The 21,469-nt window shown below is 49.8% G+C and overlaps 1 protein-coding gene and 1 pseudogene across 4 annotated transcripts in view; one reads left to right on the forward strand and one right to left on the reverse strand.

Moving 5' to 3' along the window:
* Positions 1–21,469, forward strand: part of ACTN1 (actinin alpha 1) — a 105,052-nt gene that overhangs the window by 43,635 nt on the left and 39,948 nt on the right. For all 4 annotated transcript variants that reach the window (XM_033187630.1, XM_033187627.1, XM_033187628.1 and 1 more), the window contains exons 2-3: positions 9,711–9,825; positions 14,256–14,375. In XM_033187630.1, coding sequence (XP_033043521.1) covers positions 9,711–9,825; positions 14,256–14,375 — 235 coding nt within the window. The remainder of the gene's footprint in view (positions 1–9,710; positions 9,826–14,255; positions 14,376–21,469) is intronic.
* Positions 1,174–1,891, reverse strand: LOC117069417 (annotated as a pseudogene).

The following is a 21,469-nucleotide window of genomic DNA, read 5'->3' on the forward strand; positions in this document are numbered from 1 at the left end:
GTCCCAGCAGAGGCCTGGCAGTTGTCAGCTTTTTCAGCAGCCACTCCCAGGTGGATGGGAAGTAGGCAGATCTGGGTGGAGATGTTCCCAAAGACTCTGCTTTTCATCAGCGCATGAACCAGCTGACGGCTGGCTTTGAAGGGCTGGCAGTCAGCCCCTGATAAGTTAGCCAGATACTCCTATTTACCTTGCCAGAACACTGGGCATCTGAGATCACTTCTGGGCAGGTCTTTGCTTAGACAAACCATCCAGGGCCCACGCCCTGGCCAGACTGGCCATACACTATGGGGGTCAGAGGGATTCCAGCACACCCCGTCTGCACCTCAGTAACCTCTTCAGCATCAGTGGATGCTGCAGGGGATTCAGCCCTGAGCACAGGGGCTGGCCTGGCCTTCCCCAAGGACCCTGCTAGTTCACACACCCCGCCCGCACAGCAGGGGGCTGGCTTGGGCTGGCAGGGTGCTTGCCTGGGGAGGCTTGAGGGCTGTTGGAGGCTGACGAGTTTGTTTTTGACTTGATGAGCCTAGACCAGAGTCCTGGGTGTTCTACTCAGGGAGAAGAAGGACCATCAGATGAGAAGCTGGCTTGTATAGGAAGCTGTGTACCATTTTCAGGAAGCACAGAAGCTCATTTGGGTGATTTCCTGGGGTCACTTGGCCAGAGTACAGCCCTTCATCTTACCCAGTTAGCAGTTTGCTGTCTTAACTACTGGGGAGATGTGTGTGTGTGATTGCTGGTGTATCCTCATGTCCTGCTCCCTAATTATGACTGTCTTTAAGATTTTACACTGATAAGGCACTTTTAAGTTCTTCAGAGCCTTTTCCCTATATTATGTCTTATTTTATTCCCAAACTCATCCTTTTAAATAGATGGGATATTTTTTTCATTTTTTATCTTTATTTCGAAAACGTCCTTTTTCCTTCTCCGTAATACCTGAGACTTGTCCCACCCTTGCCAAATAATCCCAGAGAAATGGGAAGTCCCCTCTCTCCTATCCTAGAGGTCTGACATAACAATTAAATGTATATATTCCCAGACAGACTTTTCTTTTTTCTTTCTTTTTTTTTTAAAGCCACTAACTTTATTGATCTAAAAAACTTTACAAGGACAGTGACTGTTCTGCCAAAAAAACAGCCAAATGGTATCAAATGGACTGAAAGCGAGGGTGGGGGTGAGGGACGGGGCCAGGGATCCATGCAGGAAAGCTGATGACTGTCACCGGGGAACTGGCAAGGGAAAAAGGAAGGGAGAGGCGTGCAAGAGCGAGAATCCAAAAAAGTTGAAATGGTTAGGGGAGAAAACTCCCAAAAGACCTGGAGTACGTTGGAGGTGAGTACAATAGCAATCTTTTCCTCTGTAGAGGACGGGGAGGAGTCCCTCCTCGGCTGCAAACTCCGGATGAGGGCTGGGGATCAAGGGCTTCCCAGACAGCATCACAAGAAGGCGTCGCAGCCCTCTCGAAGGCATCCGAAGCAGTCCTGGGACTGCTTGGCATTGGCACCACAAGTGTGCTTCAGCCATTCCTGGAAGAGATCTTCATCTTTCTTCGGCACCAGAAACTGGCCAGGGACAACACAGGCCTTGTCAAAGCCCCTTTCCTCCAGCTTCTTGTCCAGGACTTCACTTGGCCAGGCTCCCCACTGGCTCTTCCCCCATGGGCTCTGCCACGATGTCTCGGTGCTTTTGGGAAGTTGTCATCTTGATCAGGCCTAATCGGCAGCTTCAGTTCCCGTAACAGTTTCTCCCGCCACCCCGTAGACAGACTTTTCTTATATTTGCATACTTTAAAAAAAAAAAGGTAATGACAGCACATTTTCATACAAATGGTTTTGGTACAAAACTCAAAAGAAACAAAAGTATATTCTGTGAAAAGCAAGTGTCCCCCACCCCCTGCCTTCCCATTTCCCTCCCTGGAAGCAGCCGATGATCCCAGTCCTTCTGTGTCCTGCTAGGGAGGTTGTAGCATAAAGCTTTTAGATGCTGTTCGGGAAACTAGTATCAGGGTCTGCTTGGTGAGGAGGGTTAGGAGCTGGCTTCCTTGAGACTGAAACACTGAGTATATTCTGAGTTCATGGAGATGAAATTGTCCCTGGGGAATTTTTGGCTTTCTTTGGCAAGGGGGAGAGCCCACCAGTCAGAATAAACCCTACACAGGAACAAAAGATTGTTGCTGGGTGCTATTTGGTTGTGTCTTCTAATTAGGCATGTTATGGGAAAAGTTGCTGGGCTCTAGCCTACAAGGTAGGAGGGACTTGTTTGGGCTAACAGAGCTGGAAGGGATTGAAGTGATTTCTCTGAGGTCACACGCCTGGCCGAGCCAGGGCAGGGCCCAGGTTTCCTGACCTCATCCTCTGAACACAACTCTCCTGGCCTGAATGGTGGCTGGTATTTTTGATTCTGGGAGAGTGGGAGGATGTGCTTGGAAGAGGTGTGGCCAGCACGTGAGGTTGGAACCTGGGCTGTCCCACCACTGCCCAGCTAGTCTTGTTTGGCTGCGGGTGGGTTATCTTGTTTATTCCACTGTGCAACAAATGGAAAAAGCACCTTTGTCAATGGAGGTTTCTCTGGGGAGGTCAGCCAGAGTGGATGGCCTGGATTGTATGTTGAGACTTAAACATCAGAACAGAGTGCTCTGGCTGGGCGTGGTGGTTCATGCCTGCAATCCCAGCACTTTGGGAGGCTGAGGTGGGCGGATCACTTGAGGTCAGGAGTTTGAGAACCAGCCTGGCCAACACGGTGAAACCCCGTCTTTACTAAAAATACAAAAAACTTAGCCTGGTGTGGTGGCGGGTGCCTGTAATCCCAGCTACTCAGGAGGCTGAGGCAGGAGAATCGCTTGAACCCCTGTGGCGGAGGTTGCAGTGAGCCGAGATCGCACCACTGCACTCCAACCTGGGCAACAGAGTGAGATACATCTCAAAAAAAAAACAAACAAAAAAAAAACCAGGGAGGTGAGGACTAACTTGTCCTACACTTGACCCCTCCTTTTGCTTTAGTTTCCTCATCTCTAAAGTGGGGAGAATACTTGTCCCACAGCGTCATGTTGATGAGTCAATGAGTTAAAGGAGGTAAAGCACTCAGGAGAGGATCTGGCATGTAGCAAATATTCCATACATATCAGCTGCTGCTGTTACTATGATCTGTGGCGTATGTGTTTGTCTCCTCCAGATGAGGAACTGAGGGGTGAATTTTAGTTGTCATAGCTTGGGGTTGGGGGATGTTACCAGCAACTAGGGCGGGGTCCAGGGGTGCTGCCGAACATCCTATGATGCATACAGCAGCTTCCCTGCCCCCACCAAAACATTTTTCAGACCCCAAATATCAGTAGTACTGAGGTTGAGAAACCTTGCTGTATATAAAGGGGAGTTTGTTAAGGAGTACTGACTCACACGATCACAAAGCAAGGTCCCACAGTAGACTGTCTGCAAGCTGAGGACCAAGGAAGCCAGTCCGAGTCCCAAAGCTGAAGAACTTGGATTCTGATGTTTGAGAGCAGGAGGCTTCCAGCATGGGAGAAAGACGGAGGCCAGAAGACTCAGCCAGTCTAGTCTTTTCATGTCTTCTGCCTGCTTTTATTCTGGCTGTGCTGGCAGCTGATTAGATGGTGCCCACCCAGATTGAGGGTGGGTCTGCCTTTCCCAGTCCACTGATTCCAATGTTAATCTCCTTTGCCATCACCCTCACAGACGCACCCAGGAATAATAATACTTTGCATCCTTCAATCCAATCAAGTTGACAATCAATATTAACATCACACTGGGCATGGTAGCGTGCACCTTTAGTCCCAGCTACTTGGGACGCTGCAAAAAAAATCCTCTAAACCAACATTTTCAAGGGCTGCCTTTGCAGGGCTGCCTCAGGCTCTCAGAGTCAGAATGATAAGGGACCTTACTTAGCTCTGCTGGAGGGAGCTGCTTGAATCCCTTCCCCAGCGCCTTTGCCGAGCCCTGCCTTTAGCCACAGGTAGCACACTGTATAGCCAGCTTGTGGTCTGTTCTTTATTATGTTGAACTCTAATCTTCCCTGAAACTTTCTGTCCTTCATTCTAATAATAGTAGCTCCCATTTTTGGAGGCTATGTGTGGGTAATTGTGCTTAAGTGTTTTCCACGTGCTGCTGCAACGATCTTCCCCACCCTGTGAGGTAGGTTCTATTACCATCCCCATTTTACAGATGTGGAGATGGAGGCTTGGAGAGTCACCTGCACAGTCACTCACTGGATCCAGGTCCATCTTGCTCTAGAATCCACTTTCCTCACCATTCCTCACCACTGGCCTGTTCTGCCTGGTCAGTACCCAGCAAGTTGACTCACTCATTCACGGGAGGGTCTTTAGATATTTGCAGTAAATCCCTCAGCCTTCTCATCTCTCCTTCTGGTCATGGAGCCCCAGTTCCCAAGGTTCCCCTCAAAGGCCTGTCTGGTCTGCTTACCATCTGGAGTGATCTCGCTTGCCTCTTGACAACCACCTGCCTGTCTCTGGGCTCTGCCTGTCTCTGCCAGGCTGCCCCAGAGAGGCTGCCCATCTTCTGCCAACTCTGCTGATGTTCCATCAGCTCAGACTGTCTGTGCCAATGCTGGCTGCAGTCCCCTGGATTTCATCTGGTTGGTGTTTTCACTTCACAGTGACCCATTTTCAGTGACAGCTTATGAGATTCAGCTTACCTGTTTGGCCCCTGAGAATCTCAGCCTTGGTTCTGCTGTTCCCTTCCAGCACCCACCCGTGCCTGCACCTGAAATCCACATCATTCGGGTGGAGCAGAAAGTGTGAGGGGCTGGAGGAGTCGGGAGGTTGGGTTGTGAATATAACCCAGCCGTGTGGGCTGGGGAAAGCCGCTCACCCTCTCTGGTGTGTGTCCTTAGTTGTAAAGTCAAAGTTTGGCTTGGGTGGTGCCTAACACCTCCTCTAGCTCTAACATTCTTTTATGAGGTGTGTTAACAGCATAAACTGATAATAATTATACTCCCAATTGTGGTGGCAGTAGTAACAATGGTTAATTATTGCAGTTGCTGTAACATTTTCAGTGTTTTAAGTGGACTGTCTCATTGACTCCTCCAGTAGTCCGCTGGGTAGGTGCTATTACTACCCCCAGTTTACAGATGGTACCTTAAGGTAGAGCCATGTCAAGTGACTTGCCCAGGGTTTACCACCTGCTAGAAGTTGATAGGCCTGGATTTGCAGTGTCTTCTTTAGAGTGACTAAATCCTTGCATTCCCGTGGATACTTGTCTGCAGAGTGATCCGAGCAAATCCCATGGCCCTCCTGCTTGAGGGTCTTGTGATGTATGCCTCCCTCCCCCCATGACAAAGGGTATGAAGGATGCTTGACTGTAAAAGCTCATCCCCTGACTCATGCTTCTGTGGTAATCTTCTGTACCCCAGATCCCTGCAGAGTGTGATTATTCAGACATCCTTTTAGAATCTAAAATTCCGGCAGTGATGATGATGGCAGGAACCACCACTTTGTGCACACTTACTATATTTCAGACACAATGATACCATATTGTCATTATTCGCATAAATTCACATTACTATGCTAATATTATTTACTGCATAAGGGCATTTCCTCTCAGTCATGCCTGGGAGATGCTATTGTCCCCCATTTACACACAAGAAAACTGAGGCTTAAAGAGGCCTATTGTGGCTAAAGTCACATTGCAGTGTGTCTGAGCTGGGGGGCAGGGAAGGCATGTTCTCAAAAGCCATATTCCTTTCCAACACATTTTAAAGGAAGTGTCTCAACATGATAATTGTGAAAGATATGACGAAAAGATGTTAGCGGCATCTGTGAGAGCAAGGCTGTGAGACCTGTACAGAAGGTGGACAATGTGATTCTGTCTCCATGGCCAGCTCTGTGAGCCCTGGCCTGGGTTGGGGCTCCTCTGTTGGCACCTGGCCAGGTCCCTCTTTGCAACCCTGAACTTCAGGGCTCGAAAGTTGTATTCTTCACCTCCTCAAACCACCTTTAAACTGGATTAGACATGGGCAGTGGCTTCGAGGTCAGTGAGAGGCTGAGCAGGGGTCCAGGCTGTTTTGCGGCCCCTTGCTCTGTCCCAGGTCCTCAGAGACTGTGCAGGGCCGGGGCGGGTGGAGTACAGATAGGGCTGCTGAGAGGAGAACAGGCCATTGCCGCTGCTCTGTGGGAACGTCCCAGTGTGATCCTTGGTCCCAAGGACTTTTCCTGGGACCTCTCGGCATCCCCGAGGCCATTTCTGGAACGGAGTGGATCCACTGAAGACCTGCCGTCCCAGGTCTCCTTTGTCAGGCTGTGAGCCTGAGCGTGACCCAAGGAGGTGACTTGAAGATGGCCCTCTCCCACGAACACGCCACAGTTCCACCCTTTCCCACGAACACGCCACAGTTCCACCCTCTCCCACGAACACGCCACAGTTCCACCCTCTCCCACGAACACGCCACAGTTCCACCCTCTCCCACGAACACGCCACAGTTCCAGCCCTCTCCCACGAACACGCCACAGTTCCAGCCCTCTCCCACGAACACACCAGCACCGGTTCAAAAAGCTCGCATGTTGTCATCTTGGAAACAGTACAGTGCATGGCGGGGTGGGACCTACAACAGGAGGATTTGGTGGTTGGGGGCAGGGAGAGGATGGGGGTGGGAGTGCAGGGGAGCAAGAGCAAGTCCTCTGAGACCTGGTCCCGGGAACATTGTGGGGAGCTAGTCCTCTTCCTCCTCCCCACTGTTCGCTGAGCATTTACTCAATGGCAAGTTCTTTACGGATATTTTGAGTTAATCTTTTTAACTTTTACGAAGTGCTCTTACTGTCCCTGTTTTACTGCAAAGGGAACTGAAGTTTAGGAAGGTTAATCTGAAGGTCACACAGCCAGTAAATAGTGGATCTGAGAACAGAACCCAGCTCTGATGCATCCCGAAGGGCATGTTGTTGATCACCGAGTCACTGCCACCATTTCCTCCTCTTGCCTCAACTTTGCGGTGGGTGCTGCTTGTCGGGGAAACTTTGCAGTTTGAGAGGTGCTCAGAGCCCCCTTCAAGGCAGTAATCTGTGGGGCCTCTGAGGATTGGGGGTTTTAGTAAAGCCATGTTCCAGTGCTTTGTCCAGGAGACCCGAGCAAACACAGGTGTGTTTTGTTTCCCAGGGCTAAGCCTGGCTTCTCCAGGAAAGGGGACTGGCTGCTTTCAACAGCACTTTTCCTCTTTCAAAAGCAGTGTCTTTTTACAACAGCAGCCTCTTCCTCCTTTATCTCACCCCCAACCCCCTCCACAACTGGGTAATAAACAGTGAGAATTTACAGCCCCCAGCTGGGCGGGCGCAGGGCGGTGCCTGCTAGGACCCGGGGTGTTTCAGTTCACATTGGACCTGAAAGCGTCCCTTCGAGTTGCTGGGGCTGACAAAGTTCCCCTCAAGGGAATAGAAAACCTTAGGCTGAAGGTTCAGTGCTGCGGGCCTGGGATTGGGTGCTGGGGATGGCCAAGTTGGTGATAAATGAGAAAAGACCGTCCACCCCAGTGTGAACGCACACTCCAGTGTGAATGCACAGCTTGAAGACAATGGGCAGACCAGTGTCAGCTGGGAGAGAATATGCAAAACCAAAATAAATTATATTTGTTTTAAAGAGTTAAAAATCCTTTAACATTTTTTCTACCAATAAAAAGAAGTTAAAAATAAAGCTAAAGGCTAAAGGATAAAGGTGCAGTGCCAGCACCGGAGGAAGGATGCTTGATACATGTGCTTCCCTCCCCTGTTGTGTCCTCTTTTCTCCGAGCTGTCTTCTATGTCCAGAGGGTCCCTAAGAGCACTGTTTGTCCCATCACCCCCTGCCCTGAGAGCATTCAGCCTCACCCACAAGGTACAGTTGGATCTCCCAGGACCCTCTCAGCTTTGTATCCAGTTCCCCACTTGTTCCTTCACCTGGCTGCCCAATTCTTACGTCCACTAGAATGTCTGCTGCACAGAGGCAAGGACTTTTGCTGTTTAGTTCACTGCTGTGTCCCTGACTCTGTGCCCTGGGTCTCTGGGATAGAAAGGTGAACACTGAGTTTCTACCTCCAGGAGCTCCCAGGCTGGGGGTGTGGAGCTGACAAGTGGCTAGACATAATGGGTGAATGCAGGGTACTGTGGGTGTATGTCCAGCCCAGACATAGTAGGTGCCTATCAGGAAGGCTCCCTGGAGGAGGTGATATCTCTACCCAGTCTTGAAAGATGAGTGAGTTAGCCAAGCAAGATAGAGAGGACACTGGAAATCAATGTATGCCTCCTCTCCACCCCCGATTTGTGTGCCAGTCTTCCCAAAGCTCTGGGATAGCACAATACGCTGTTTCTCTTCATCATGGGAGTAGGCTGGCCTGCAGAGTAGAGATATGTTTGCAGGAAGAGACAGGTATTCCGTATTGGTAAGTTACTAGTGAGACATGATTGAAAGATTAAGCCCAGAGTCACGGGGTATCATAATGCTGTCCCTTTCTCCCTGCCTGTGTGGAGTGATAGCTCCTGTCCCCCGTTCCCTTTCTTGCTCATAGGCTCTTCAACTTTTGCTTTTAAATCTAAGCAGCTATTTCTTTTCCCCTAATACTCGCTGATGTGATGTTCTTCCCTCTTCCTGCCCACTCATTGCCACTTCATCTTTGGAGTTCCCCAGGGCAGGAGGAAGGGGGTGGGGAGCATGAGGCTGTGACCTTTCCCATGAGGAAGAGTATTTCTAGTGTGGTTCCTACTATCACATGAATGATACTCTTCCCACCCTTTGAATTTTGCAGGGCAGGTGGGAAGAGAGCTGAATGGCTCTGGTGTTGGGTGAGCCCCATGTAATTGGTAGTGCCATTTGGTGCAGAGAAGTCTGGAGTTGCCAATGAATGATTTAGATCTAAAGCAAGGGAGCTCTTCTCTCTGGTTACCATAGACTGGAGACAACTGGAGAGAGACACCCATTTTAGATGTGTAAAACTGAGATGCATGCTTTTCTCATGTTTGTTGAGACACCCTGTTTCTGTTTGAACCACCAGGTGGTGCTGTTGGCACAGGATGGCTTAGTTGTTGCCTCACCTGATCATGATCTGCTTAATAGAGAACTGTGAAGCTGATGGTCTTTGATTTAACCTCCTTATGTTTCCTTTCTGGAACTCCTCATGCTTTTGCAGCTTAAGGTGCCCCTATCCCCACCCAAAACACACACAGATACACATTGGGGTGCTTACTCTTCTTCCCCCTTATCCTGACACCCTGCATCTGAATTCTGTTTTCAGTGAAACTTATTACTCCTTCCTCTTAGCTGGCTGCTAATGAAATGATTTAATATACTAATTTACCCTAAGGTGTCAACAGGGCTTAATATGTTACTTCCGGGTTACTCTGTCTTAAAACTGTGAAGATTGAAACTAAGTCTTATAACTTAAGAGGTAACTTATAAGAATGGAATTGTGGCATTTTCAAATGTGGGTGTGCATGATGTCTGTGAGAGAGGGCTAGGAGGCGGATGTTAAGGAAATTTGCTGCTTCATCTATCCTGCTTGCTCCCACCCATGTAGCAGGCTCTGTGTAGGGTCCCTCGGCTGCTGCCCTGTGGGGAGCTCAGTGCTTGGTTGATGCTGTGAATGAGACCATGGTGGGGCAACTCTGTTGAGAGGCTCTGCTGAGTAGGTGTCCACCACCCACCTCCCAGCACTGTTAAACAGCTTGTCCAATGAGGATGACAACACCAGTCCCCTGACCACTTGCCCTTCTTCTCTCTGCCCAGACATTCACGGCATGGTGTAACTCCCACCTCCGGAAGGCGGGGACGCAGATTGAGAACATCGAAGAGGACTTCCGGGATGGCCTGAAGCTCATGCTGCTGCTGGAGGTCATCTCAGGTGAGGCGGACCCTGGCCCAGGACGAGATGCTGTCTATTGGTGCTGCCTGACACCTTGGCATCACTCTGCCCATGGGCGCAGCTGTTTTGGGACTCTTGAAACAAGTTGGGGATGACATGTGTGAATTCCCCCTAGGAGCGTGGGTCTGAGTTCTGGTTCTGGTGCCAGCCATCCAGGTGCCTTGGACAAGTTGCTTTGCCTTTCTGTTTCAGCATCCTTGTTTGTTAAAAAAAAGGGAGGCTTTGAAGGAACTGAGGTTCTTTCTCCTCCCCAGTGCCAGGATTCTGTGGCCAAGAATGTTAACCATGGGTGACTGTCTCCAAATCTTGGCTCCATTACTACTTATCTAGCTGTATCCAGGTGACCCAGGCCATTCCCCAGCCCCCGATTTGTCCAGATGTCTGGAGGGACAGCTCTACTGGAACACACATCTCATCCTGCTTATGAATGCCTTTCTGCTACCATCCCTTAAAGAGTGGGAGTCCCGTGAGGCTAGCCTTGGTTGATACACTGGGCCATGTTAGCTACTGTCTTCACTTTCTCTTCACCTTGATGCCGGTAAGCCTTAGACCTAATCCCAGCCCCGGCCTCTCCCTTGAGCCACCTCTCAAATGCTGAACCTCGCTGGGCGTCTCCACCCCAGTGTCCCACACGGTCCTCTCAGCATGTCCAAAACTCTGTGCTTGTCACTCCCACCCTAGCAAACCTCTTTTCCCTCCCAGAGTCTTGTTCTCTGCACCCAAGCTGGGATCATAGACAGTTCTTCTTTGCAACTTGTTACTGATGTTCTGTTCATTCTGATTCCTTCTTCTCAATCCTTCTTTTAACTCCTACTGTTGTGGTGTCATTGTGGCCTGTGTCAACTCTCACCTAGATGATCCCATAAAGGCCTTTACCCCAGCTCCTCCTGGCAGTCCACCCCTGTCACTGTAGCCAGAGGGCTCGCCCGACAGTCAGTCCAAATATGGTCACGCTGTTCCCTGCTTACAGCCCTCAGCCCGCGGTGCCTCTCCAGGGCTTTCAGCCTGCAGGCCACATTCCTTAGCATAGCTTATGGAATCCTGCATGAGCTGGCACCTGCTTTGTTTTCAACTCACTATTCCCAAAAAGGTATCAGACCTTAGATCCTCTGCCAGTTGGCGGTGGGGGCGGGGAACGTGCAGCTCTCCTCAGATGACATCCACTTTCTGTTCCCTGTGCCTTTGCACAAGCTCTAACTGCCCTTTTTTTTTTAAAGTAATTTTTTCTACTTTCAGATAAAACCTGTGTGTATGGTAAAGTAATATATAACAAAAATGTATCATTTTAGCCATTTTAAAGGTTGCAGTGCAGTGGTATTAAATGCATGCACTCACTGTTGTGCAGCCATCACCACTGTCCATCTTCAGGGCTCCTCACCGTCTAAAATCGACACCCTACACCTGTTAAACACTAGCTCCCTGCTCCCCCTGGCCCTCCCCTGGCAACCACCGTTCTACTTTTTGTCTCTGATTTGACTCCTCTAGGTATACCTTGTACGAGTAGAATTATACAGTATTTTCCCCTTTGTGACACTGGTTTATTTTACTTACTAGAATGTCTTCGCGGTTCATCCGTGTTGGAGCATGTGCCACCATCCCTTTCCTTTTTAAGGCTGAATCATATTCCATTGTATGTATGCCCTACAGATATAAAATGGCTGCCTACATTTTGTTCATTCACCTGTCGGTAGACATTCGGGTTGTTCGTACCTTTTGGGTATTGTGAATAATGCTGGGACACGGGTGTACAAAATACTTTTAAAATCCCTCTTTCAGTTCTTTTTTTATATATTCCCCAAAGTGGAATTGCTAGGTTACATGGGAATGCTCTGTTTAATTTTTTGAGGAGCCACCATGCTGTTTTCTTCTGTCTTTATTTATTTATTTATTTTCTTTTTCCTTTTTTTCCTTGAGATAGAGTTCCACCATGTTGGCCAGGCTGGTATTGAACTCCTGACCTCAGGTGATATCCCCGCCTCAGCCTCCCAAAGTGCTGGGATTGCAGGTGTGAGCCACCGTGCCCGGCCTCTAACTGCCTTTTAGAATGTCCCTGCTTCCTACCTCCTCCACTACCCTTTCTCAGTTTTAAACAAACCTGGCCTTACTATTTATCATTCTTCAAAACACAGCTTGAGGGTGTCTTTCAAGAAGGCTTCACCCCTCCTCTGTCCCCTAATCTGAGTGGGCTGTGCCCAGCCCGCACCACCGCCCCCCACCCCCCGCCCAGCTCCCCAGCACCTCTAATACCCCATTAATTCCTCTGCTGTATCTTTTACCACGAAGTATAATCATTTTTGGTTCACTTGTTTTCTTCTCTGCTCCACACAGCTCCTTGGGGCAGGCCATCTTCTCTCTGTGTCCCAGGTGCTTCGAACAGCACCAGACATGTAGGTGGTGCTCCAGGAACATTAGAATGACTGAGTGCCCAGAGCTGGCCTTGTCCGCATGATACCCAGTGTATTCCTGCTGCATGGGTCTGACCTGTGCCCGAGGGAACCTGTGCGCTTCTGTGAAGCATGTGTCTCTTTCCCAAGGCTGGGGAAGATCTGTTCTATGAAATGATCTGTTCTCCCCTGGACAGGAAATGCTGGGGTATCTTCTCCTGATCATCGTTGGAGATGGGTAGGGTGCCCCAGGATGAGGAGAAGAAGGGGGACGCTGCCTACAGAGGTTCTCAAAGTGTGGTCCTTGGACTACCCACGCCAGAATCAGCAGGATTGCTTGTCAAAATGCAGATTTCCAAACCTTACCCCAGCCCTCTTAATCACAGACTTAGTGAGAGGGGAAGGGGTTGGACAGCCACAGATTAGCAAGTTCTCCAGGTGATTTTGTGCTGACTGATGTTTGAGAACCACTGGCCCAGGTCTGGGAAGTGTTTCCCATTCTCCCGTGTTTAACCCTTGCCTCCTCCACTGTCCTCTGCAGAAGCCTCCTTCCAGCCAGTGTGCGCAGCTGCTGAATGGCTGGGGCACTCCACTTAGCTGGACAGGCCCCAAGGGCTGGGGCTGTAGCAAGAGTAGCCTTCCAGGGAGGGACATGGTGCTGCCTGCATCCATCCTGTGGGGAGGGAGCCCCTGTGCCATCTCCCCTGGACAGGAAATGCTAGGGTACCTTGCTGGGCTGCAGCCAGAGCCTTGGGAGGGCCCCAAGTGGAAAGTCTTGATTTAATTTAAAAAACAGCTGTGCTTCCCTGGGAGCTGACAGCCAGATCCCATCTGTGGCAGGAAGTCTGCTGTCTTCCAGAAGCTAGTGGGCTGCTGGGAGGCCACCTGGAGAGGTGCTGCTCTGACAGGGTGGGCTAGGCCAGAATCCCAGTGGCTGGTCCCTGGAGCTCTCACAGCCAGACTGTCGGCCTGCTGGGGAGACAGTGGGGCTGGTCGGGAGATCAGGGCAGGCACAAGGGGCCTGAGTTCCAGGCTCTGTGATGGTGGTTCTAAGCCTTTTGGGGTCCTTGGCCCCTTAGAGACCCTGAAAGCTATGTACCCCTTTCCTAGGTATGGCCACATGCTGCACTTAGAAAATTCTCAGAGGCCCCTAGATGCTCTTTGTTCTGGGATAAAAGCACTCTTAATGGGGGTATTTGGAGAGCCAGCTCCTCTACCTCTATTTTCTCGAAGGTTCTGACCTTGAAACCTGAGCAGCAGAAGCTACTGTGTGGAGTCTGGAGGTAGGGGTGGAGGGTTGACCTGGAGCTGAGCCCTGGGTGCCCGTGGGAGGCAGCATAACAGGACAAGAACTGCAGTTCTCAAGTGGGGATGGGCTGCTCTAGGCAGCCCATTTAAATACCAGGGAAGTTCATACTTGAGTGACCTATACCCTCCTCCCAGGGCACAGGGAAGGCTAGAAAGGAGTTCAGGGCCTTTGCATATACTATTCCTTCTGCCTTGATCATCATTCCTTGCTTTCTTTGCCTGGCTGCAAAGACTCAGACCTTTCTGACCAATCCTCAGTTCCTCCTTCCTCTTCCTCCTCCTCTTTTGAAGAGCATGGATCTTTCTTTGTATATGTTCATTGTATATATTTATTTGTGTTTTTCTGTTTAAGGTCTGTCTCTCCTACTGGACTATAATTACATAAAGGCAAGAAACTGTTTTGTTCACCCCCCTATGCCTAGCACCCAGCCAAATCCCTGGCATGCAGTAGGGGCTTGATAAATAAATGTTGAGTGGATGCAAGCAGGTTTGGACCTGAGAAGCGGAAGAAAGAAGAGGCAGGGTAGATTTGCCTCCATTCCCTGCCAGGGTGACATTCTCCAGCCCCTGAGCGGCGTGTGAGCGCAGACACACATGCACACATGCACACGCTCCTGCCTAGCTAAGCTGTGCCTTGGATGAGGGTGTAGTGATAGTAGCTCTGGCCCCTGGCTCATAGCATCTCACCTTCCTTTTCCTCCCTCTTGATCCAAACAGGGGAACGCTTGGCCAAGCCAGAGCGAGGCAAGATGAGGGTGCACAAGATCTCCAACGTCAACAAGGCCCTGGATTTCATAGCCAGCAAAGGTGTCAAACTGGTGTCCATCGGAGCTGAAGGTGAGTAAGGCCTGCCTCTGGTGGCCCCAAGGAGTCTGATTTTCTTTGTCTCCCTGGTTCTCTTGGCCTTTTTTGAGCTGCCTCCTGGGCCCTGCATCACTTGGGGGCATTGGGCAGTGGGTCCCCAACATCTCCATCTGGTCGCCTGTGGGTGCTTCGTATTGCAACACTTTTCTAGTCTCAGCCCCGCCCAAAACCAAGGACTCAGACCCCTGTTCCCATGCCTGCACCCGCTTAGCCACGTCCTTGCTCTGTGGAGTCCTATGTGTGTGTGGCATGCCACCTCCCCTATCCACAGGCCTGACTGCACAGCATTGCCTGGAGCAGAGGATTTGTGTGTGGGCTGGAAAGGGTGTGCAGACACAGGCTGGTAGAGGCCGGAGGCTGCCCCGAGACTCCCCCGGGGTCCTGGCAAGACTGAAGTCTGTAGGAACATTTTTAATAGCATTTCCCTGCAGTGTAGCTTCCTAACTCTTTTACTTTTACTTAGAAACACTTCCCAAAAAAGCTATTACTAGGATGTCCTTAATGATTGAAAGAAGATAGTGTCATTTCTTGTGTGCATTGTGGTGGCTCTGAAAAATTAAGAGTTGGTCGTTTAGAGCAGGCAGAAGATATTCTATCCAGGCCCCTTCAGTCCTGTGACCATGGATTTAGCAAGTATTTATGGGGCACCTGCTGCGTGAGGTCAGAGACCTGAAAACGAACGAATCTCACTCATTCGAGACACACCCTGGCTGTGAGAGTGGATTGCTCACTCTGTGGCATGTACTTAATCCTGCAGCAACCCTATGAGGTAGCGCTCATAATTAATTCTCCCAATTTTGCCATAAAAAAACAGATGCTTGAGGAGATTGTTACTTCCTTAAGGTTCTGTCGTCAATAAATGGCAAAGCCGGAACTCAAACGCAGGTCTTTGTGACACCAGAGAAATGCCCTCAGAGAGTGGCCTTTCCTTGGAGGGGGCAGGGGTCTTGCTCCTGGTAGGTCCATAGGGGCAGATCTCTTCTCTGGTTGAGGCTTACAGTCCCCTCTTTTCTAGAAATGGAGGGATATTGTGTTGATACATCAAATGGAGAACTTTAACACAAGCTCAGCAAACTGCAGTGCATGGGGTCAAGTCCAGCTGACACGGATTTTTGGAAATATTGGAACACAGCACACCTGTGTTAATGTATCATCAGTGGCTTTTGTGCTTCAATGGCAGTGTTGAGTAGTTGCTACAGAGATTATATGGACCACAGAGCCAGAAACATTTGTTATCAGGCCCTCTACAGAAAAAATTTGCTCACCTCTGGCCTTATCTGGACTTCAGGCCAGTGCCCAAGGTGGTCACGGGAGGTGCCTTATGGATTCCAGCATCTCCCCCACCAGCTATGAGCTTCCCAAAGGCAGAAAGCATGGTTTCTACATCCTGTGGCCCCAGCTCCCAGCAGCATGATGCATACAGTAGGTGCTCAATAAATGTTCAAAGGATTGACATATAGCGGTATACTCTGCTTTGTGATTAGGAAGATGTTCTCCGCCTTATAAGAAAAGAACAGTTTGTTTTATTAGGGAGCAATTCAAGACTTGGCAGAAAAAGTTATAACTAAGCAGGCGTGGGAGGCCAAAGACAGCCACCCAGGTGGTTGGTGCAGGCTCAGATGCCCCCGGGGCAGGGGAGTGTAGAGAATTTGTGAAGTGGTTCAGGGGTCAGTGGCAGGGGTGGGTAGGGGCTGTGGTGAGCTGCAGAATCATGTCCTAAGCGGGGTGGGCACCTTGTGGATGTAAGAAATTGCCGCCGTGTGGCTCCAGTGCTGCTAGATCTTCCGGTTTTTCCAAAGAAGCCAGAAATCCAGATTTTTTGAAAAGAAAAATTTGGCAACTAAATTTTAAAAAACAACTTGTTTTTTCTTTAAAGCCTCTACCAAAGCAGGGGAGGAGGGCAGGGAAGGGGAAGGTGGAAGAGAGTAGCACTCACCGAGTACCAGCTCTGTGTTGCCAGACAGGGTGCTTTACGGGGGCCATCTCCTGCTACCGTCACGATGGACTCGTAGGACGGGTATCACCAGCCACGTTTTACAGTTAAGGAAACTGAGGCTCAGAAAAGTTGCTAGAGTGGAAGAGTGTCGTCAGTTGAGCCCAGGCTCTGAGCCAGACTGCTTCTATGTGGCAGATCCAGAGTTAAACCCAGGGTTAGGCTCCAGAGCTGAGGCCTCCCTCTTCCTGTCAGCGCTGCCTCCCCGGGTCGGGTCCCAGGACAGAACTTTCACATGGAATTCTCTTCAGCAGTGAGATGGCAGATCAAGCCTGCCCCTGCTGTGCTGGCCTCAGGGGGTGAGGAGTGAGAGGAACACTGGCGTGAACTCTCATCTCACTGCCGCTGCTGTGCTGGGAAGGTGATTCACCTGGCGGCCTCGGTTTTCCCTTTTCCTTTGACACAGGCCTAGCGTCTCTCAATATTTTGAAAAGGCTCCTTTATTTTTTGTTTTTTGAGGCAGGGTCTCACTTTGTCACCCAGACTAGAGTGCGATGGCGCGATCTTGACTCACTGCAACCTCCGCCTCCCAGGCTCAAGTGATTCTTCTGCTTCAGCCTCCCAAGTAGCTGGGATTACAGGTTCGCGCCACCACGCCTGGCTAATTTTTGTATTTTTAGTACAGATGGGGTTTCACCATGTTGGCCAGGCTGGTCTTGAACTCCTGACCTCAAATGATCCGCCTGCCTCAGCCTCCCAAAGTCCTGGGATTACAGGCATGAGCCCCTGCGCCCAGCCAAAAAGCCTCCTTTAAAATGAGATATTCTTTACCTTCTCCCTGCCCTGAGGAGCCAATGTTTTCAGCTGCAGCTTCCAGGTCTGAAATCATCCACTCCCATCAGGCTGAGCACTAGGATCATGCCACAGTGGCCGCTCTGCTAAATCAGGAAACTAGATGAGGCAGCAAATGGCATTTTGTGGGCTTTTAAAAGTGAAATGGAGTTTATTGATGTAGATTATAAATAAAAGGTGACAGGCAGATCGCCTGGAATGAGCTCTCCTGGAAGGGGGGCGGGGGAACGTTGCAGGTTGTCCATCCTGGGCTGCTGAAGGCTGTGACTGTGGAGACCAGGCCCAGCAGGGACACCCCGCAGCCCCCCGCCAAAGTCTTTGAAGGATTATCATGCAGTGTAAGGACTAAGACCTCTGGCTGACTCTGAAGGGCAGAACCAGGCCCAGAATTGGTACTCTGTGGGTAGGTGGACTCTGGATAACAGGAAGAGCCTTGGGAAATGGAATCGGGGCTCTGGGAGGGTCATGAGTGTCGTGTCCCTGAAGGTGTGAACATGGAGGCTGGAGACAAGGAACTTCCACACATCAGGGAGAGGTTGGAGCACATCCTTAAGGTCTCCCTTATGATACTTGGTTCTAGAATGCCTAGACTTCATGGAACTGGGACTTGGCCTGGGTGAGTGGTTGGAATGTAGTTAACCAGGGGAAAGAACTCAAAAAGAATTTTGTATTTGAAGGTCTTTGGGCAGGTAGAGCCTGAGGGTTTGGGTGCTGTGAGCGTGGAGGTGGTCTCAGTGAGGTAGCATGTGTCTTTAGGATGGAGGGGCCATGGGTGCTCTACCACAGCATTGGTCTGGGAAGTGGTGGCCCCTGGGGTTCTAGTTTCTGTCACATGGAATTTCTGCAGCATTCATTCTGCCATCTGAATACTGAACAGATAACGGTGTCTCTGGAGGGAGAAGGAGGGAGAAACAGGTTCCCAGTAAGCAGGGGATGCGAGCAGCTTCATAGCTCACCATAGACCAGGAAGGGCAGACGCTGTTAATCTGTCATCAAGATTTTTCCCACGAAGCCCAGTTGTGACCTTGGGACCCTCCCTTTGGGCCCAACCTTCCAAGCAGTCCCTGTCACAAAGCTGCTTGCGAGATGCGGCATCCCTGCTGCAAGTGTTGAGAAGCCGGAGGCCTGGAATACAGGACCTGCCATGCCAGGGAAGGGGAAGGAGAGTGAATGGGATGGGAGTCAGGTGGGAACTGGGGCTGGGCGTACATGGGCTGCTAATTAAGCACACTCTACTCTCTGTGCTCGTGCTTGGCACCTCTGTTTTCTGGAGTGAAACTATGTCTTTGGTGTAAATGAGAATTCAGTAAGCAAAATTCTCTGGGGAGTTTCTGGGGAAGGAGAAGAGGATAAGTAGGCAAGACCCAAGAAAGAAGCCACTTGCCTCTCTCTCAGTCCCTCCAGGAAGGCTCCAAGATGGCAGATCTGCAGGCACTGAGGTCAGGGCCAGCGGGAGTCCCTGAAGTTTGGCCGTGACAGAGTGGGCAGCATGTGGGGGACCAGGGGAGGGCTAGCATTGCAGTCCCACTCCTAGGAAGGCCAAACCATAGGATTACCGCCAGAGCTTTTCTCTAGGCTTAAAAATTTTTTCCCTTCTATTTTAAACACTGTTTATGAAATTTTTTACCTGCTTTTCCCGTTTCCCATGTTGAACAATTTTTCTAAGTTATTAAGCACTCATGATATAATCGTTAATGGCTGCATTCATTGTCTTTTTTGTTTTGTTTTGTTTTCGCGACGAGTCTTGCTCTGTTGCTCAGGCTAGAGTGCAGTGGCACGCTCAGCTCACTGCAACCTCCCCCTCCCGGATTCAAGTGATTCTTCTGCCTCAGCCCCATGAGTAGCTGGGATTACAGGCACATGCCACCACATCTGCCTAATTTCTGTTTTAGTAGAGATGGGGTTTCACCATGTTGGCCAGGCTGGTCTTGAACTCCTGACCTCAAGTGATCTGTCCCACCTTGGCCTCCCAAAGTGTTGGGATTACAGGTGTGAGCCACTGCGCCTGGCCTCATCATCTGTTTGTTGTACTTCATCCTAGGCCTGGGCCCTGCCCTGGAAGAGACTGAGGCCCATTGTGTTCTCAGGGGGCCCAGGCCTGTGTTAGCTCTGCCCATTCCCCCACTTGTGGTTAGTGTTTGTTCACTCATTCATTCACTCAGCAGATGCTGATGGGGGCTTTCCCTGTGCCAGGCTTCATACTGGACTCTAAGCAATGATGCAAAATAGGAAGTATTCTTACCCTCATGGGGCTTACATTCTAGAGGGAAAGAGAAAATATGCATGTACACCTATCAGATGGAGAAAACCAAAGCAGGGAGGAACTTGGGTGGTCAAGGGAGGTGTCCATGAGAAGGGGGTATGTGAGTGAAACTGGCAGGAGGTAGGGACAAGCCATGTAGGTATCTAGGGAGGGGGAGCTGCAGGGGGGCCTGAGCAGGGGGGGAGGGGAAGAAAGAGCAGGGGGAAGAAGGGGAACCAGAGGCCCAGGCAGCCAGACCACAAGGGCCTTGCTGGCCACTGGCTTTGACTCTCAGGGAGGTGGGAAGCTGTGGAGGTTTTAGCAGAGGGTGATATGGGGTCTGGGGATTTACTTGGTCATTCTGTGTACTGTGTACATTTGCGAGGTTTCTAGTACGGGGCTGTGATAAATATAGCCTTGCAGCAAGTGCATTCATACAGGAACCTTACTCTGCATTTCCTTTCATTGGCTAGGGATAGATTCCTGGAGATAGAATTTTACTGCCAAAAAGTTGAGCAACTTTAAGATGCATACTCCTTGTGGCCAAATTATTTCCCAGATTAATTGATTAATTTCCCAGAAATTATTATTATTGTTTTTAAACCAATTTACACTTCTAATGTGGTAGCCTTGCTGACATCAAGGCATGTGGTTTTTCAGCTTTGGGTTTTTTTTTGTTTTTGTTTTTGTTTTTAAGAGACAGGGTCTTGACTTGCCATGCAGGTTGGAGTGCAGTGGTGCTGTCACAGCTCACTGCAGCCTTGAGCTCCTGGGCTCAACCCCAGTCCTCCTGCCTCAGCCTCCCAAGAAGCTAGGACTACAGGTGTGCACCACTGCACCTGCCTAATTTTTTCATTTTTTTGTAGAGACAAGATCTCCTATGTTGCCCAGGCTGGTCTTGAACTCCTGGACTCAAGCGATCTTCCTACCTTGGCCTCCCAAAGTGCTAGGATTACAGGCATGAGCTACTTCACCCAGCCTAACTTTGTTTTTTAAGTTTGCTAATTTAATAGCATGGGAAGATGATCTTATTTCTTTGATTATAAGTGAGATTGAACATTCTTATGAATTATTTGTATTTCATGTTTTATGATTTTTTGTCTTTTGCCTATTTATTGAGAGTTTAGTATTTTTTGTTTTTTCAATTTAGATGAACTCTTTAAACCATTAGAAATCACAAATGAAAGTGCTTTTTTTACAAATATCAAAGCTTTATGAGCCGATTCTTTTACTTTTTTGTTTTATCTTATTTTTTTTGAGAGAGGGTCTCACTTTGTTGCCCAGGGTGGAGTACAGTAGCACGATCACAGCTCACTGCAGCCTCTGCCTTGGCTCAAGCAATCCTCCCACTTAAGTCTGAATAGCTGGGACTACAGGCACTACCATGCCTATTTAATTTTTGTATTTTTGTAGAGATGGGGTTTTGTCATGTTGCCCAGGCTGGTCTTGAACACCTGGGTTCAAGCAATCCATCTGTCTTGGCCTCCCAAAGTGTTGGGAGTACAGACTTGAGCCACTGCCAGGTCTATGAGCTGATTCTTAACGAGTAGTTCTGCCTCCCCACGATGTGGACTGCAGAATGCTGGCTGGCTGTGTTGCTTAGTAGCAAAAGGGGTTGCATGCTGCTACAGCTCTCTGTTTCTCCCCAACCCAAGTGCTTGGATGTGGGACTGTGCTCCCCTGGTGGCTGGGGCTATGGGAGGGGCATTTTTACTTCCCTGTTTGCAAGAAGGGTTACATCCTATTCCATGTCCAAAGTGGACACTTCTTCCTTTGCTCAGCATCCCATGCAGACTCAGTGGGTTACCTGCTCCCCTGGGAGGTGGCTGTGGCCAAGCACTGCTCCATGGACTACACCCTGCTGGTCATGCAGCAGCATACAGTTTTGCCCTCACTTTCGGGAAAGGGGCTAAGATGTCAGTATACTGTCCTTAATGGAAATCCACTCTTGTTTCAGGGGTTTGTGGGATGCAAATCCTAGTAGGGTCAGGACTCCCTGGAAATTGATCCTTCTCATGGTTCTGTTGGGTCTCCCCTAAA

The sequence above is a fragment of the Trachypithecus francoisi genome, unplaced genomic scaffold (genome assembly GCF_009764315.1).
Source record: "Trachypithecus francoisi isolate TF-2019V2 unplaced genomic scaffold, Tfra_2.0 Lachesis_group3, whole genome shotgun sequence".
Classification (NCBI taxonomy): domain Eukaryota; kingdom Metazoa; phylum Chordata; class Mammalia; order Primates; family Cercopithecidae; genus Trachypithecus; species Trachypithecus francoisi.